This window comes from Myiozetetes cayanensis, unplaced genomic scaffold (genome assembly GCF_022539395.1).
Source record: "Myiozetetes cayanensis isolate MyiCay16 unplaced genomic scaffold, myiCay2020 scf7, whole genome shotgun sequence".
Taxonomy (NCBI): Eukaryota; Metazoa; Chordata; class Aves; order Passeriformes; family Tyrannidae; genus Myiozetetes; species Myiozetetes cayanensis.
In genome coordinates, this window is record NW_026087964.1 from 4,114,905 (window position 1) to 4,133,996 (window position 19,092).

The window sequence follows — 19,092 nt, forward strand, 5'->3', positions numbered from 1 at the left end:
TGTGGCTTTGTGTTGACTGAAAACAGCACACCTACTAAAGGTAAGGCTAGAACCTTACCTTTGAGGCTGGAGAAGTCAATTCACTGAGACCACAGCCAGACCATATTTCAGAGTTGGAACAAACATTATCTGGTTCTTTACTTTCACCTTTGCTTTATCACTATCTTCTTATTTATAGCTTTAGCTCTTGTTAGTTTTTCACTGACACTTCATATCTCAACCTCCTTCTATTCACGTCCTCTGAGGTATTTTCTTCTTTTACTTCTTGCAGGAGCTTGCCTTCCTTGGGGGAGGAAGAGCTAAATGGATTGCCACATTAGCTTTCTCATTCCATGCCATTACACTTTTAACTAGTGCTTTCAAAGAGGTAAATTAGCTTTTAAGTGATCCCAGTTGTACTATTGGCCTCTGCTACGATCCTGCATTAAAGCTGATTCAATTTTACTTATCTCTATTGCTCAATTAAGAAGAATACACAATGAGAAAGTAGTTCTGCAACCAATAATTGCAGTCCAGGAGTGAGCTGGGTTGTTCCATTGCCCACAGTGTCTGACCACCACACTATTGCACATTTCCCATGTACCCGAGAGGGGAACTGGCTGTACCTCACTCGCTGCTGCTTGAGGAAGTGCCAAGAACAGTGATCCTCTGCCACATAAGGTTATTCCAAATAGCTGCAGGGATGTGCATGTCACCATCTGTGTGCTCTGTGCTGCCCCAGAGCAAGTACCTGTGGGGTGAGACACTTAACAGGAGCTTCTGAAATTTTGCTCCAACAGCAACTCCTTTATTAACTCATCTAGAAAAGGGAGAATGATTTTTGTCAACAGCGAGCAGCTTCACTTCTCCCACACAAAATATACATTAACACATCGAGAACCCAACAAGTCTCTGCAGTGTTCTTGCACCTTACTACACACACACACCCAGTATCACACATCACTGCCACTCGCAGTTCCATATGGAGTAGGAGCTATGAGAGTAAGAAAAAAGTTTAGAGCATCTTACTGACTTACCCTGACTTTTAAAATTTTGTACAGATCTTGAGCTATGAACACTGGTTCAGTAATTAAAGGCTGGCCTGAACCACAGAGCTGGATCCTGTATCATATCTTGCTACAGCCTTTGGTATGTGTCTTAAGAGATTTTCTTCTCATTTTAATCATATTCCATTAGCTGACTTTAAATACGTTGCTGTATTTTGGTTTTATGGCACAAGTTACAGTAGGAGCTGGCTCACTTTAGCACACTAACATGATGCACTCAAATGCCATAATCTCAGCTTCCCCTTTTTTATCCAATTTAAAACCATGTCGAGATGCATTTCCCCACTGTTGAGGAAATTCCTTATTGCAGCTGAACTAACAAAATCAGTATGTGTTGCAATAGTCTGCAATGAATGCAGCACCACATTTGAAATCATTCCAGTGTATGTAATCACTGAGACACTTTTGGGATCCAGCACGAGTTGTTCCCCATCTCTCCAGACAAACCTGATGTCAACTTTTGTTTCAGACAACCAGAAATCTGCCCTTCCACTCCACCCAATTCTGCACATAAGTATCCCATCACAGAATCTGCCACAGACTACACATTTTCCCATAGTAAAAGTCATAAGCAGACACAAGTGCAAAGCAAAATGTCATTTTATTTAATTCAAGGACTATTTTCCTTCTAGTATTGCTGAAGGGATCACCTCCTGGGGAATTGATCATTACAAAGTCCCTGTCTAAAAGTTCAAGTGCTCTTGTTGTACATTCTTTTGAACCACAGAAAACATAATGACCAAGTAGGTGGGCAGCTACTTGCAAGTTTTAGCCCACCTAAATTAGCATTGCTTCAGGCTAGAAAACAATTCAAGTAGTAAAATAATGGAAAATGTTAACCTTTAAGGTCACTACCATATTTTGATCAAAAAGTCCTGAATGTATGAAAAAAAAACAAAACACTTGTACATGTTATGAAATTGTTTTTTAACCAGACACTGTCAAAGACGGCAGTTAAGTATTTTGGACCAGTTGCCAACCAGATATTTAAGAGTTCTATCTGAAGGTTTATTACCAATTCATTATGCAGTTCACTTTTCACATTAAGCTCTTTAACAAAAGCAACATAGACCCGCACCAGAATCACTGTAGACAGATTTAGTTTTATAGAATGCCCTTCTGAAAATTCATTTCAAAATAGAGATGCTTTTTCTCCAGAACTGTAAAAGCCATAAAAATGCAAAATATCTGTTAGGAAATTTTTAATCAAAATTATTCCTTAATGTTCAAAATAACATTTAACCTCCTACTTTTTTATTTTGCTGTCATCCACGTATTGACCAATAGACTAAACAGGTAACAATGGTTCACGTTTTTCCCCCACCTGAAACATTTCTTCTAACACAGCCCAAGACAGGCAATACAGAGATTCAGGGACATGGATTATGCATGGCAAAGGTAATCCTCTATCACTTTAATTTAGAACAATTCTGATTCTAGCACACAACTTGGAGTTCTCAGTTGTTTTCAATCTGCTCTAGGTCCAGGTCCCCACAGTCTAGAGGAAAGATTCCTTCTTCGGCGCTCTCACAATCACTCGTGTCCTCGTCGCTTTCGCACACTGCGTCTGCTTTCTTATAATCCCTTGTTTTGAAGCCACCTTGGCACGACCCGTGATGCCTGACTTCATCCAGCTGCTGTTCTTTCATCGGGCTGGAGCCAGGGGTGATGATGTTCATAAGATCATTTGAGTCACATGGCGATGACACAATTGTCTTCATTTGTGTGTCATCATCATCATCTTCATAGTCAAGGGAGCAAAGACTTTTGGAATTTTTTAAAGTCTGCAATAAAGAAAGAAAAAAAAAGAGTAGTAATGAATATATTAACCGTGACTGTACAGGAGGAGCAGAATAAATTCCTTAAATTCCTGAATGGTTTGAGAGTATGCACTCAAGAGCATCACGTGTTTAAAGTAATCCTGGAAACGAGAGGAATGAAGAAAAAGGAAGAATAGTATTTACTTACTACAGTCTGGTTTGCCCAGATACTTTGCCTATGTAGTTTCCTATTTGTGAGAAAAAGAGTCTCTTTTCTTTTTTATGAACAAATATCTAAAAACCTAACTTTGGTCAACTACCATGAGGAAGTGCACGCACCCGCCCAGTTCGCTGTATTGGGTTTCTGGCAAATCCAGAGCAGAGCATTTGGTAACATCAGCATTTAGGTCAGACAGCTGCACTGCAGCCTGGTCAACAATTAATTTCTCATGCAGACAATGAGCCCTCAGGCGTCACCTCAGCCACAGTCAGTAGAGCAACTGGCACATTTGGGTAAACTCCAAACAGAAGGAACCCAAGCTTCTACTGGGAACATCTCGCTCCAGAGTCAGCTTAGCTTGTCTTTTCAGTTGAGTATCGTCTGAACAAGGAGCTCAGGAATTGGAGCAATTCTGTTTAAGTTTAAAGTATCTTAAAAACCAGAGGGGTACTTGCCTTTATTTAGACAAAGGAAAGAAAAGAAACCCCCAGTAAATGTGCTTCCTCTGCCTAAGTCCCTCATGTAGCTGTAAGGGATCCTTGACTAGAATCCTGAAGCAGCATTTAAGAACCAAAAGAAATATACAGACAGCACAACTTAAGATTTTAACAAGTGAGAAACTTCTAAATTCTGCCTCATACAACCACATAGTGAGAGGAAGGGGAAATAGTCAGGGGTCTTCTGAGGTGGTGTGAGACAGGAGAATAACATTATACTGATTTTCAGTGTCTTACTGGTTAAGTGGCTCCAGTCTCACACACAGCGGTCATTTTATTACAAGTAGATCCGCAGGGAAAAAGGCCGACTTTCACACCCATTTCCAGCTTCCTCTCCCAATCTGTCATTTCTTAAGTATTTTATATTTGTTTATTTGAAATAGGAACATTGCAACATTCCTAGTGTGCTGTATTCCAGATGCTCTTCCAGAGCACTGGGTAATGTTCCCGCTCCACCATAACACATCAGCACCCACTTAAGCATCTTACCAGTATCTCTGGGTACTTTTTAGATGAAATTTAACAAATTCAGAAGATATTTGAATTAGCCGTGCCTGTATACAACTGCATAAAAGAGAAAACCCCACTATGGTGAAGTTTTGGTGACATATACATTCCCGTTTTCAAAACACTTCTATATAGCTCATTTATAGCTTATTCAAATACAAATATTTAAGAACATTTGAGTTTATTTCTATGACTAACAGGTATGAATTTCTCTCATAAAGCAAAACAGTATATTTTTAAAGTAGAAAATGTTAAAGGATATTTTAATCTCAAGTCTATCTCACTGCTTTTAAAAAGAACACATCCTGTTGTGTATCTTCATACAGGGGACAATATTTTCAGTTCTTTAAATCTTACAGTAGGCACTGGGAAGGAAAGGGGCCAAATAAAGAAAAGCTTTGAAAGTTCTGCTTTCAGTGTTTCAAGAAAGGAATTCCCAAGTCCCCCTTCAAAATATCTTTTATTCAATTTACTGCCAGAAATTAATCCAACCACACAGCTGTCTTTCTAGAAGGTTTGTGTACATAAATGGAAAATTGCCTGTTAGCTGTACTGTGCTGAAACCACTTGAATGGGAACTTTTAGCCGGTTTCAACACAACAGCAAGTGCATTCAACTGGTTCTTTGTTCACCCACTTGTCACAACCTCACCAAACTAAAAATAGGTGGATTTATTATCTCGCAGCACAATCCCGCTCCTTTCACAAAGCAAAAGGTAGAAATTGCAATGCATTCAGGGCCTCTGAACTGCAGCTTTCCATGTTACACTGGTACAGTACCACACCTTTCAAGCACAATTGTGCTCAGTGGGGAGCCTGCGAGTACTTGCTCAATGGTCCTCATTTCATAAAGGATGCTGGACTGGCAAGACAAAAGAGTCCACAGTTGGCAATGGATAGAACTCAATCAGCTAAAAGTATTCTTTTGTGTGACGGAAAAAAAGGGAAAAAAAAGAACCTCAGAGTTTTAAAAGAAGGGAGGCGATAAAATGTCTGAATATTAAGAAAAAACCCCAACTTTGTACCAAAAACAATGGTGGGGAAGGAAATAAAAGAAATCTCTCTAGACTCTTGCCATACAAAGCAAACAAGAAAGGCCCAGAGCAGCCTGAAAGGAAGCTAATGTCTGTACTCTTTACCAAACCTTCAGTTCAGAAACCCGTAATACATCAACTTTCCAAATATAAGAAGCAATAAAAAGGTTGTTTTTGTTTTACTAACAAAACTAGAGCATTTGCTACAGTAGTCAAGGGGACAAAAAATTAAGACATTTACGTGCACAAAAACCTAGTGTGTAATGGGAGCAGCAGTTCTCATGCTTGTCCCCCATGCCCCCATCATGCTCCAAGTCCACCCCTCGGGTTTGAGTGGGGGTGGAAGATACAGCTGCTCTCGGGAGGTGCAGCTGCAGCAGCTGCACACAGTGAGGAGCAGAGGAAGCCTGAAACCAGCAGAAGCCCTGAGCCCATCCCACCGCTCCTCAGCACCAGTTATCACCACAGGATGGGCTGCACCCTCAAGTCACAGGCTTAAGGAAGAGAGGGAGTTCATCAAACTGATTAGGCTCGCTATCTGGCTTGCCTTCTGTCCCATCCTGAGACTTTTGCCTGTGACGGCACAACACAAGATATGTTGCTGAAAGATATACTGGCACACAGGATTTCTTCACTGTAAAGGTCTCTCTGCCAGGAACATGAAAAGATGGGGATGGTGCAATGGTGCTCATGACTGGGAGATCCTGGAATTTCCTGGAGTGTCAGCATCCAATCCAAGAGCAAATCAAAATGGCAGAGCCCAAGCATGGTGCAACATGTGGCTTTTTTTGTTGCTTCCCTGTACCCAGACAGTCTGAGATGGAGCAAGTTAGATGGGCTGCACTTCTCCCTTTGAGGGCTCCACGGTCCTTGCTTCACTTCCTTGACTTATGTTTCCTACAGATTAGTCAGACTGGCTCAAAACCAAATGCCTTTACTGCTGGTAACTCGGTTAAGCTTCAGATCAGAAGCACCACAAACAGCACGACACATTCGCGTCTCAGGCACTAACCTGCCCGCAAAGAGGTCACAGTTAAGTCTCAGCAACAACAAAGTCCAACCATGGTATAAATTCATTATTTGAGGAGGCTTCATTCAATGAAGCTAAGAGGGAGGCTTAAGGGAGGACTCCAAATTATAAGAACTGTCACAAAAGGCTGGTGCAAAGCAACTCACAGTCGTGTTGAGAACTGCCCTTGAACAAACCATCCCCTGACATCACGTCTGACCACAAATAGATGTGAAGAGTCCCTCCCTGCAAACTCAACTTTCACTTCATGTATCTAATAACTCGCATTAATATCTTCAACTTGTGACAACTGAAGTTGGAGATATGTACAGTGTTTAGTGCAAATTATTAGAAATGTCAGCTGGTTGTATAGATTAAAAAATATCCCATCGCAGTCCCTAATCCCGGCATCTTCCACTGAGCACGAAGCGAAAAATAGTAATAAAAATGCTGTGTTGATGTAACAAACTATTAATCTTTCTGTAGACTAAATCTCTAGACATTTGACTCTGACTTTTCTGTCTTGAATTGCACTGAGCATTTTGTGAACACTTCAGTATTCCCAGATAACCTTCGCTTTCAAGACACTTGCAGTCGAGAAGAAATACTGCTTCATGGGTACAAAGGGGTGCTGACAGGAGGAAAACAAAGTAGTATTCTCCATAATGTGATATGCTTGAGGCTTGCTAATGCGCTAAAAGTTAAAAATCAAAGGTTAAGTGGGAAAGAATTTCTCCCTGTTCAAATGAGAAATTAAAGGTGTAGGAATACATTAAGTTTTTTTAAATTCAAGTGTCTAAGAAGATACTTCAGGTCAAAAACCACTGCAGATTTTTAAGCTATGCATTTGAAGTAAACCAAAAGCAAAGTAATTATTTTTCTTGCACTGAGTTTAAATAGTACTGAACAAACCCATTTCTATTTATGTATTATGTAGAAACACAACCAAATCCCTAGAAAAACCTTCATGGGCAAAACTGAATCTCTGATCAAAATCATTTGGGAACCAAACATGGTGCTCACTTTTTGTCACTCTGCAGTTATGCCTCGTTTTCCTGGAAATTTGAAATGTACTTCTATACATTAGAACTGCAATGTTATTTTGTCATATATAGCTAGAAAGAAGAAAAAATACAGAACATTGGATATGAATGAGAGCACACAACCTCTAGCATTCTGCCACGTAATTAGACACTGAACTACAATAACCATTCCTTCCCCCAGAGAAAGAATTTCTGCTGCAGTTCCTGTAGTCAAATAAGGTAAATCCTACTTGCAATGCCAAAGACCCAGTTAAAAATCAATACAAGCTGACACACAGCAATATGGCTATGACACGAAATGAAAGTTGCTCAGTGCTTTGTCTCTGCTGTATCGTCAAAGATTATTTTAATTTTTTAGATGTAGGTGCTCAGGAAGGGAAGGAAACTGACATCAACTCGTTGCACATCATATGCTAAACAACATCATGATGTAACAGACTTTCATCTCCCACCAGCCAGACTGTTCTAGATTTCAGCATGCACGTTTTCTGGTGTAGTCTACCATAGAAGTTGATCTATTTATTGGCCTAGATATTTCTGCTTATATTCGAAATTGTGCCACAGTATCCTTACAAGTTTTGTTTATAAGCTGCAAGAACCTGTAATTTAATTTGGCTTTTAATTTAGTGCTATTAGTTGACAAAACACTACAACAATGAAATAGAAATATTTAAGTTAAATAGTTAAAGTCTGTAAGTGAGAAAAGCAAAATGCACAAAGACTTGGGGGGGATTTGGGGTCCAGTTCTCTGACAGAGCACCACTGCAGTCCACACATGGTCACCTGCACTGGGTCAGGAGATTCCAGGAGCTCATGCACTGCAGTTTTCAGACCTGTGAAGCAGCCTACTTGTTTCACTAGGAAACTTCTAGGACCCAGCCAACATCATTGCTATCACACCAAATTCCAAACAGCCATGAGCAAAGTCGGAGGCAGTTCCCAAATACATCAGGAATTACAACCACGACAGATGAAGTTCAACTTGAATGCCTGTTTCCTCTTTGCCCCAATCTCACACATAAGAGTTACTCATCGTAGGCACTCCACATATGATATTAAATTACCTAAGCTAAATATCTTTCCCTTTCAGTGGTTTGCAAAGATCATCTAAACTGAGAACATACCCAGCCCCTCAGAACTGTCAGCTCACCTCTTCCCATGTTTGCAGTGCACATGCACTCAATGAAGTTCCAACATCAAGTAAGATAAACTAAAGAATTTAAGCAGATTAAAGAAAAAGTTTGTCAGTCTAAAAGTGTTGGAACTGAAATTAAGCAGCCAAACCACTACTGACATATTGTATTTATTCCTTTGTAAATTAAATTTTGATAGTGGCAGTTTGGTGTGGGGAAACTCAGGTGTTGGGGTTTAGTAGTTTCTAAAGTCCAGGACCATTCATGACAGGGGTTAACTTTTGTTTGCTTTAAAGATAAATTGGAAGCTGACTTAATATAGTACTTAATGTAATGCAGTCAAAATATGATTCAACACCAACACTAATATGAAGAGGGTGAGCATATATAGCAATTTTCTCCTTTTATAAAATCCAGGCCAACATTGAACTGCGTTTTAAAAAGTTTAAAATATGGAATTTTAATTAAGATGTTGGTCTCTCAGATTTTCTAATTCAGTGGATTTGTAAACTGCAACCTTTTACCTTCCCTGCCTGAGCAAGTATAAATCATGCAAGCTTTTATTGTAAGAATATGGAATTACATTCTACAAACATCAGGCCTACCTATTTCACCTGCATGTAATTAAGCAGAAAAAAGTTTCAGCTGTTCTTAGTACCAAGACCAGCACAAATACCTACAGATGCTATGAATTATGCCATTAACTAAAACAGGAGGCTCACACAGTGGATTTAACTCTCCTGAAGGGGCTGATAATCAATACAGTGTCAAAGTGGAACACAGTGACAGTGCTTTGTTCAGCTGCATAATAACAGTGCAAGACTTGGGCCAGGGAGAAGGAAGATTAAGCCAAACAAGACAATTACTAGATAAGAGCAGCAGTGTTCATCTGAAATGCACTGATGCACTAACAGAGGCTTCCACAGGAAAGGGCCACAGTAAAAAGGACTGAAAAGGGCACTGAAAGAGCAGGAAGAATGGTCTGGGAGAAGGTTCTTGCTCTGTTCTTGCTTCAGCAGCAGCAGCAGCAGTCTGGGGTCTCTGCAGGACCAAAGAAATTTCTCTGCCTTAAGGGAAACAAACTGTATTTGCACACCTTTGTCTAGAGATTTTCCTACTCCCTACTAGACCCTATGCACATCTCTAATATGGACAGTGAACTTATTCACTTTATGGACAGACTGAAGGGCTGGACAATGTGGAATTGGGCCTCTAACCGTGCTTGAGCTGCACAAGCTCAAGAGGCTTCAGTCTGGCAAACCCAATCAGCCAACAGCACTAATGAGCAACGGTGTCATGAGCAAACAGCTGCACCATTTGTGTGCATACAGGGATGACACACACATCTGGTTTTGTAGTAGAAGCACACAGAGGGGAAACAATGTAAGCACATGCTCTCTCCCAACAGAAGTGATTCATGTTTTGCCAGAGTTGTTCCCTCGTTTTCCAACTCAAAAACTACCACCTTTCCTTTCAGAAAAGGAACACAGGCTCTGGAAGAAAGAAACAACTCAAAAGCATATTACCCTCTTCATTAGCAATATGAACAAACTATTTTATAAAGACTTCATTTAAACCACACCTAATTCACACAGACAAAAGATATATGTAGTTTTCTGTATTTTAAACTGGGAAATAAGAAAGCACACACACATCATTAGCATGAGCTACACACACACATCCCACATGCTCATAAGGAGGAGTGCAAGAAAACTGCTTAACAAGACTATGATTGCTTGCAGTACTTGCAGTACCATGCCCCAGCGTTCAGCATTCAGGATCCAAAAACAAAGACCACCCTGGGTAGCCAAAGCCTTCTGATGTATTATTCTTCTGACAGAGGAATTAACAATCAGCTCTGAAATAACAAACACAAAAGTTACCTCCAACCCCATGAGTTTTACTGAGGTTTCTCAGTTTCTAACTACATACATTTAAACAAGAGGAGAAAAAGCTGTAGCTGTGTTTCCCCAAAACTCCCAATAATCAGTGACATTTCAAAGTTTGCTTTACCACGCCAAGCTCTGTTCTCAAGTAACAGGGTTTAAGTTGACTGATTATGCACCAGAGTAACACAGGACAGGATTTGACCCTTGTGGCTTCAAAACATGACCATATTGGCTTCATTTCCTGCCATTTATGTGTCATCTATTTTTATAGAGAACTTCTATTCCTGAACAGTTTAGCCAAGGTCTTATTCCTTCATGACTTTGCTATGAGCTGCAAACAATTACTTTCATAACTGAATCACATATGCACAGACTGTTAGAATACATCCATGTAACCAACTTCTCTTAAAATTCTTGCATGTTTGTGTGTGTGGTTTTTTTTTTTTTTTTATCCTCAGGTCCAATATTATTAAGTTGATGTGATGGATCGAATTTAGGAGAAATTAGAGAAGTAAACTCCAAATCCTGATTCTAAGGCTGTCCTCATTAGTTACTGACAGATGTCAGCCTCACCTATATTATTGGGTTATGCTGGAACTCCATCATAACTAGCATTTTAAGGGATTCCATAATTGGGCCATAAAGTTCACTTCTGCCAGGGAAGGGGGATGGGAGAGAAAGGGAAACAACCTCATCAGCTTGGGAACAGTTCGCCCCTTCTTCAGACCAATTTTCCACTACCGAAATGCTTGTCCAAAACAAAACCTTAAGATCTTGCTATAAAAGTGCACACAGACACGCACAGGCTGTAGACACACACACAGACAAAACACAAGTGCTGTTATGGATCTTTTGCTCAACTCAATGCAAACCCCCACAATTTAACAGTAAATTCTTCCAGGGGCATTAATTCAAGCTGTAGGTGGACCCTCGCCACTAATTATTTCCAGGGACAAGTTGCACAACACATTTGTTTAGAAGGAACAGAATCAATTTTGGAGACTGGGAGTGTACAGTGCATGGTACTGCATTTTTCTAGCTTGGTACTTGATTTTGGACCATTCTTAACATTTCTGAAACGATGTGGCTCGGGAGATGTTCCTGACATCAAGTGGCAAGACTGCTGCATATTTTTAACACCAAGTCAACTTGTGCTAAAATTTCTGTTTGATAAACGCAATTCAGACAAATTGGTTTATTGGTTCAAATGCCAAAGCTGACAATGTGTCAGCAGTTGATGCTCAGCATGTTTTTTTTTAAAGTGGTCCTTTATCCTTCAGTTGCACTGAAAAAAAATACATGTTTTAAAACACATTGTACCAAATCAGAAGAGAAGTAGACACAAGACCTGTGTAACAGTCAACCTTCAAATGCCTAAAACACACACTGGGCTAACACTAAAACTGAGCTCAACTTCTCACTGTATGGCCTCAGTTTTCATCTATTTTGTAACAGAAGCAGAGTTTGCCCCAAAAAGTTGCAACATTTAAAAAGCTGCACATTCAAGTATTACATATACTTTGTTTTAACCTCTGATTTGTTCATGCTACCCCAGCTTGCAAGCCTCCTAGCATACCATCAAAGCCTTTTGAGTTTTAGTCATATGGTTGCAACAATAATGAAAACTGAAATCCGGAAACCCGTCAGAAGTCTCATTTATTTAAAATTCCAGTTCTGGTAATACCCAAATTTTATTGCAAAGCACGTGTCATTGTCAGCATATAAAGAACTGAGGACTTTCAAGTATAGGAAAAGATGAGATATTTGATTATCTGCAGCTCACCTCAGCACTGAACCAAGACCTCCCAGATCACTTACCTCCTTATTAACTGGACTCAATTAAAAGTTGCATCTAACAGCAGTTTAAAAAGAATCCCAACAACACCAAAACAATGACAAATTTCTCTTCAGTTTGTATATACTTGAAAAAACATGCAAACAGGTCAATATTTCCCATTCTAATGGAAGAACTGACATCACTAAATGATGTAGAGAAATTCCAATCAGTTCATTTTCACAGGCTTGACTCACATTTTCTGCTTTTATCACACCTATGAACCACTATAGACATGCAGCAGGAACTGATTTATGCAATGCAAGACTAACAAAAGACAAAGTGACAGTTAAACTTAGACTTTTCAAAGTGGTTTTAATAAACCTCTCTGCAGAGCAAAGCCTCTGGTGAATCAGAAAATATTGCATCAAGTCAGAAAGTGACTATCAAAAAGCAAGGGAAGTTTCACAACAGATAATATTCAGAGTATAGAAGACCAAAGTCTAGTTTCAGAGTTAAGAGTCTTTCCATTCAAGTACCATAGAAATGCACTAATCTATTAATTTTATTAGCATGTTATTACAAGAATACCGAAAATTTAAAGCACACTCTCCCAAAATTACCCTGAGTTAAATCTGAAGAGGTATAACCCATTTTTCTAATATATTTTAAAAGATTACATTGGGATTTCATTTTTTGCCAAGACATCTGAAAAAGGTTCCCATATCAATGATGAAACACTACTCAACACTTCTGCTAGCCACCATCTTTTACAATTTAGAGCAAGGGAAAAAAATAACTTAATCCCCTGCCACCTGCCAAAACCCAGATGGTAAAACCTGAGAAAAGTGCTCTCACCTCTCTTTAAACCCTCTGGTGCAGCTTAGGCACATTAACTATAAGTACCCTATATATAACACTGGACCATAGCTCTTAACTCAATATTGTATTGTATTGCAAGCAACATCACCAATAATTTTAGCATAATCCAATTTTCTGACAGGATAAGTAATTATTAAAATAGAAAATATCCACAGCTGGCTGAAACCTGGCTTGTGAGTCCATAGATGGCCCCTTTCTTTTCTCATAATGTCAAATGCAGCTGGTCTGGTACTCATTAGCTCTTTCAGCAATGAATACTTATTGTGCATACAGGAACTTGCCGGAAAAGCAACTCTGCAGCAGATACTAAGCTGCCTCCTCCTCTTATTAGCACACTGCTTACAGAAAAGTACAGCACACATACAAAGCCAACTCCAGGTATGGCAAAGCAACAGTGCTGAACAGCTCTGGAAAGCTCTGGGTATCTGCAAGACATTTGTTACAGAATCCATTTACAAAAGAGAGGGGGGGGGGAGAAACCTCCATCCCTAATGAGATTTCTTTTCCTTCACTCTCCTCAAGGCTTACACTCCCTCGCTGTCAGAGCGCAGGGAACCTCCAAGCACAAGGGCTCACTTCATTAAATGCCCTTTCGGGCCTGATTTCACATTGTGATCTGCTCTGCCGGCGCAAAGAAAGCAGAACGCCAGATGCTCCCTGCGCCTGCCACCTCAGCAGCGTTCCATTCACAAGCCCAAAAAACTTCCAGGCATCCATTCAAAACCAAGTACCCCCAGCCTGGTCTGTCCTGTCACAGGACAAAGTGCTGGCTTGTCTTCAGCTCACTTTTGATGCTTGCCCATCATTTCCCAGCCCAGCCTACTCCTACCTCCCTTCCTTCTTCCCAAGCCTGCTGGAATTTGAACTTTAAATGGACGCCCTCCATGGCAACAATAGATAAAAAAGGAGCCTTTGATTGTTCATGCGTTTCAGGAAAGAAAGGGGGAGATTCATCCTGGCTGTGACCTAGCAGGAACTCATCAAGCACGGCTCCCCTTCCATTGCAGTGGGATGCCTTTGCCTGTGGCTACTCATTCAAGCTCCCTGCATCTATGTTTCCATTCAAAGAGGATGAATTCTTCAGGTTTCCCCTGTTAAGGAATTAAATGTTGATCCTATGAATGAAGGGCAACACCAAGCTTGGAAAGCTGCCAAAAGGGTTCCGTAACACTCAGCAGTTTGGAGTTAATTCAATACTTATTGATACCTAGCAGGATTTATAGCTGCATTATTTATAAAGGGGGGGGGGAATCACAGAGCCATATTTAGACCCTAGTAATAAATTATTTTTAGCACCATCTGTTTTTCTAATTTGTTCCCTTGCTTAGGCAAGAGCACACTTTTACCCAGTTCCCTCTTCCTTGCCCATTTAAAAGAACGCACAGAGCCTAAACTGAAGCACAAGATCAGGATCACACGGAATATTTATTGTGCAGCAATCCTCCTAATCATGTTCTGGAAATCAAACCTGCTGACTAAGGACAGTCTTGGGCTGATGTAACACTATATGCTGTCTTCACAGAACTGAGCAGATTTTTTTAACACGATGGGCAATGTGCTTCACACAAAGGAGGTTACTATCTGGAAAGAAACAAGTGATCATTAACTGCATGAAGCCATCTGAAAAGTGTTCACACTCCTGGCAGTGCTTTTCTGGGCCATAGTTGCCAAGTTTCACCCTCATTAAACCCATAGATATTTTGTCACCAGTACATTCTGCCAGGCCAGGCTGCTGTTAAGAGGGGGAGACACAAATCATAAGCAGCTGCTGCCGGCACCTTGCCTCAGAGATGAGGAGTTTCAAGCTGCAGCTGCCACCCACTCAAAAGCTCCCCCAAACCTCAAATTACCTCTTCAAGCTCACATTAATATTCTGCTTTTAGTATGTGACACAACACTGGTGGCCTCTGCAGCGTGACAAGAGGGACTGAGTGAAAGGGTTGCCAGTTCCTTGAACTCCAAGGGAAGCAAGGCTTTGGATACTTGCACGCTGATTAAGTTCTCAGAAATGCATTTGATAGCAGCAATATATTCATCTTATCCTCCTGGCTCACAGAAGTTTCCTTTTTTTACCCAAAATAGTAGCACAAATATTCAAAAGCTTTACTGTTAGCTGTGTCAGATTAAGAAATTTTACTTTAGAGCAAAGGCAGGAGACTCATCCAAAATATGAGCTCGTGGAGTTCTTACTCGTTGCAAAGGGCAGCAGCAATAAGGGTTGCAAACTGGTTTACTAGGTCTTGCAGCACAAGTCAAGCATTCCTGGGAAGTAGACTGCATGCAGCAAAAAACCCAAAATAAATCCCAGCACATAGCACATAGGTCAAAATCAAATTCTACAAATACACAACAGATATACACACAGCTATTAGAACGGGTTCTAACAGAGTCCTGAGGGCTTTGAAACTTTCAAGCAATCCATATTATTGATTAATGTAGCATTCATTTGGCACTGGCATTACACAACGATAATTTCAGGCTGTGAAGGAAATGTAACAGTGATGCCCACCCAGCAGCCCTCGGGATGTTTCCTTCCAGCTCACCGCTTCTTTTGGTGGAGGAAACAGGGAACAGCACTTCTAACAGCAAGTACAACAAACTGCCAGGTAGATGGAAGGGCTCCTTGGCAGCGTGGTACAGAGTCAGGCCATTCCCAGGATCACAGCCAGGATGCTCAAGGTCTGCTCCTGGTGAGAGGCATCTCCACACGCCCCAGCAGCAACCACTGCGCCCCATCTGCCAAAGCACAGGACCTGCTCCCAACTGATGTCCCCAGTGGTCGGTCCCTCTCAAGGGAAAAAAAGCTCCAAATCTGTCCTGCTTTAAGAGGACACCCTTTAAAAGACAATCTTGCCTCAACTGAGAGTTCAATAAAAGCTGTGCAAAGGAGAGAAACAGTCTGCAGTACTTTCAGTGGCCACATAAAGCACATGGACAAAAGCCAACATATACAGTAACTGTCGCAAGAAATTTAGGACTTACTGCCAAGTATGTTTAAGAGTAAAAACTACGCTTACAACTTGTACTTCAATTCCCTGAGGCTGTTGCATAACCTGAAAATACATTACAACATGAGAACAAACTAATACTGGTGATTAACCAGGAATATAATCAGAGGATCTGGAAGTCTTCAAAAATGTGGTTTGTTGCAAGCCTTGTACCAAAGCATCCAACTTTCCTGTAGGCAAGGATCTCACTTGTCTGCATGCAGTATCAGTCTTGCACAAAACCATGCATTTTTATACAGATTTGGAAGGTGTAACCTACCTGACTCCCTTTACAAAGCTGCCACCTTACTAGCTAGCACATATGCATATTTCCTGTGATTATGCATTAAGACAGGACTATGAGGACAGATGAATTACAGCCCCAGAAAGCAACTGACTGGAGAAGATGGCAAAAAGAGCCAGGATAAGGCTGGCCCATCCACCCTTCCCTTACACACCAGATGGCCATGGAAAAACAACAGTTATCTGTCCTTAAAAATCAGTGATCACAAAGAAAGGACTTTGTGATTAACTCTCAAGTCCATACCCATCTGAGAGATGGCTGGGTGCCAGTGAAAGGAAGTGTGGCAAGTCAGAAGAGTCTGCACAACCTGCATTTATATCCTAATCCATTCAGAGATCTTTCTCCTCCAGTCCAGTGTCTAAGGGGTCTAAGCAATTGTGATCCACAACTTCAACACTGAAACCCTTTCTCAGTCAATAACCTTACATGGCAAGCCTGTGTTAAAAGTGATATACAGCTGGTTCCAACTGTATCAAATCATATATTGGCAAAATTCAGGAACCACTAGGAGATTTGCAATTTATCCTAGTGAAGTAGCTAATAAAATCCATAAGTGAAGTCTGAGTTTATCCTCAACCTCCAATTTCAAAATTAATGCTCCAAAAGCAGAGTATAGTTTGAAGAATGTGACTTTGAAAGAAAAGGGTCATACAATAGAAATATTTGTTTAACCTCAATAAGGTTGTTACCACTACTTAGCACTTTGAACAGTATTACTCCAGTCCTCATGGTGATCATTATTCAGCAACATGTTTCCATGGCAAGGCCTCCAATCTCCAAAAGCAGAGCACAGGGAACAGGGTACAGAAAAACCTTTATACAAATACATATATAAATATGTGCTCTTCAAGCAGCCACAAACAAATCCCTGTCTCCTGATGCTTGTTAGAATGAAAACAGCAATACCAGCCTACAAGAACACTTACATTAACTTACTCAGTGTTAACTCCTCTGATCTGGAGCAGTATCACCCTTGCTCCTAACAGAAGCATTTTACTATGACATGTACACAAATTTCATTGATCATTTCCAATAGTTCACTGTTTTCTACAACTGCTGTATTTTCACAAGCACATGCTGGTTTAGGTCCACTACCAGTGTCTGGAGGCCACTTGAACATGTCTGTATTATACTTTACTCAAGCCAAAGGTGAGAATGCAAGTATTTAGTTGATAACATTTAAGAAGTGGGTGCATACTTCAGGTATTGCAAGTATGCATTTACAAAATCCTACCCTCATTAAACAGTGATGAATGGCTATACTAGACTTAAATGTAACCCTGAAGTTTAATCAAATTGGTTTTGCATCAGGCTGTATCACTGCAAGATGGAACAAAAACATTACCCTTGATATCCAGGTGCCCTATTGACTTGAGGCACTTGAGTTCAACCACCACAGAAAAGAGGTAAGGTAACCTGAATTTAGAACAGGGATTTTTCCACGAGCTAAGGCAGCAACCAGACAGTTTGGATCTCAATGAAGAATGTAATAGCCCCTTAAAAGATGGGAATCAATTAAGTTCTTTCCAGGATACTGAAGCCACTTAAGATCATTTATCACACTAAGGACCTATGCTTTCTACAATTGAAGTAGCTTAGACTCAGTAGCAGAGAGGAGAGAAAATTCTTACTTCTTCATACGGTTATTTGAACTTTCTAGGAGATATGTTCTCTCCTTAGGAGAGAGAACAACAGAAGGAGTTCAGTTATTTTAGAACAGGAATAGCAGAAAACAGTATTTTTCAACATGGAGTGTATATATTCTCTAGTTACAAATCCGAGGTGAGTCTGGAAATTAAACACTTCACTGAGAAGATAAATATTTCTGTTCATATTACATTATTACATTCCTACTTACCTGACCAAGTATTTCAATTTAACAAGCTTAAGAGCCATTTACCAGCCCAACTGCCCACTTGCACACCCTGAGAACACACCTTATTGTGCCAACTATGAGAGTTTTACAAAATTTTTAAAAGCAAGTTTTTTTGCTCTGGGACATTCAACTTTAACAAGCCTTGGAAATTCAAGGTAAAGGAATTTCTGGTTCTATAGGAACACACGCTCAAGTTACAAGGGCTACCTGATCCAAATGACATTAAATGTTAAACACAACAGCCACTGTGCATTGAGCACTTCAGGAACATACCATCACCTGGTAACACTCAAGTCTATATTTTGATTCAGGTAGGTATCCTTAAAACAAGTATGACAAATAACATTATCAAAAAACCCCTGCTAGGCAAGCTATTATGCAAAAGTAAACTAATTAAAACTTGAAAAGAGAGAAGGGGAAAACCAATACACTAAGATTACATTTTAAGGATTTAGAGCATATCACAAGTCTCGGCCTCTGGATCAGTTTTATTATTGTGCACTAATGAAGAATTTCAGAGAGGCTCTGTGCTGACTGTGCTTCAAGCACATCTGATTTCTGCCACTCTAAGCACACACTACAGCAGTTAAAGTAACCTTGAAGCTCTACAAAATAGGACATGACAGTTAAGCCACAAGCACCTGTCACATGCGTTTTAAGATCCTATTTAAGATCTTTCATGCTACTTGTACATCACAACACTACTTCATATCACTTATTTTAACCTACAATTGCAGTCTAAATACCCTTATAACATTTGTATTTTAACAAGGTCAAGTTATAACACTAGCTGAAATAAGGTTTCCCAGCATTAGCTGAAGTTCAGTAGGAGTAAAAGTTTTCTGAGCAATTTATACCACAGTATTCTTGTCTGAATGCTGCAAAGACCACAAAGTTCTCCTGCTCCTCGCTCTTAATGTTCATTAGTCTATAAGGCAGGCAAAGCACACACTGATCAACACAGAACTGAAAGCTGAGAGTTAAAATATAACTATACAAAGGAAAAAACCTCACACAGTATCAACAGCCAGGCCTAACACCACCTGGTATCTGCAAAACTCTATCCCAGAAGGACAGAACCTTTGCAGGGTTTAAATTGGTCAACCCCTGGTTCTTAAAGGCTCCATTAAAT

General features: G+C 40.2%; 1 protein-coding gene across 4 annotated transcripts in view; it reads right to left on the bottom strand.

Annotated features, from left to right (window-relative positions):
• Positions 1-1,628: 1,628 nt before the first annotated feature.
• The window catches only part of FAM53A (family with sequence similarity 53 member A), a 70,807-nt gene continuing 53,343 nt past the window's right edge, over positions 1,629-19,092 (bottom strand). For all 4 annotated transcript variants that reach the window (XM_050338246.1, XM_050338247.1, XM_050338248.1 and 1 more), the window contains exon 5: positions 1,629-2,830. In XM_050338246.1, coding sequence (XP_050194203.1) covers positions 2,504-2,830 — 327 coding nt within the window. In that variant the 3' untranslated portion in view covers positions 1,629-2,503. The remainder of the gene's footprint in view (positions 2,831-19,092) is intronic.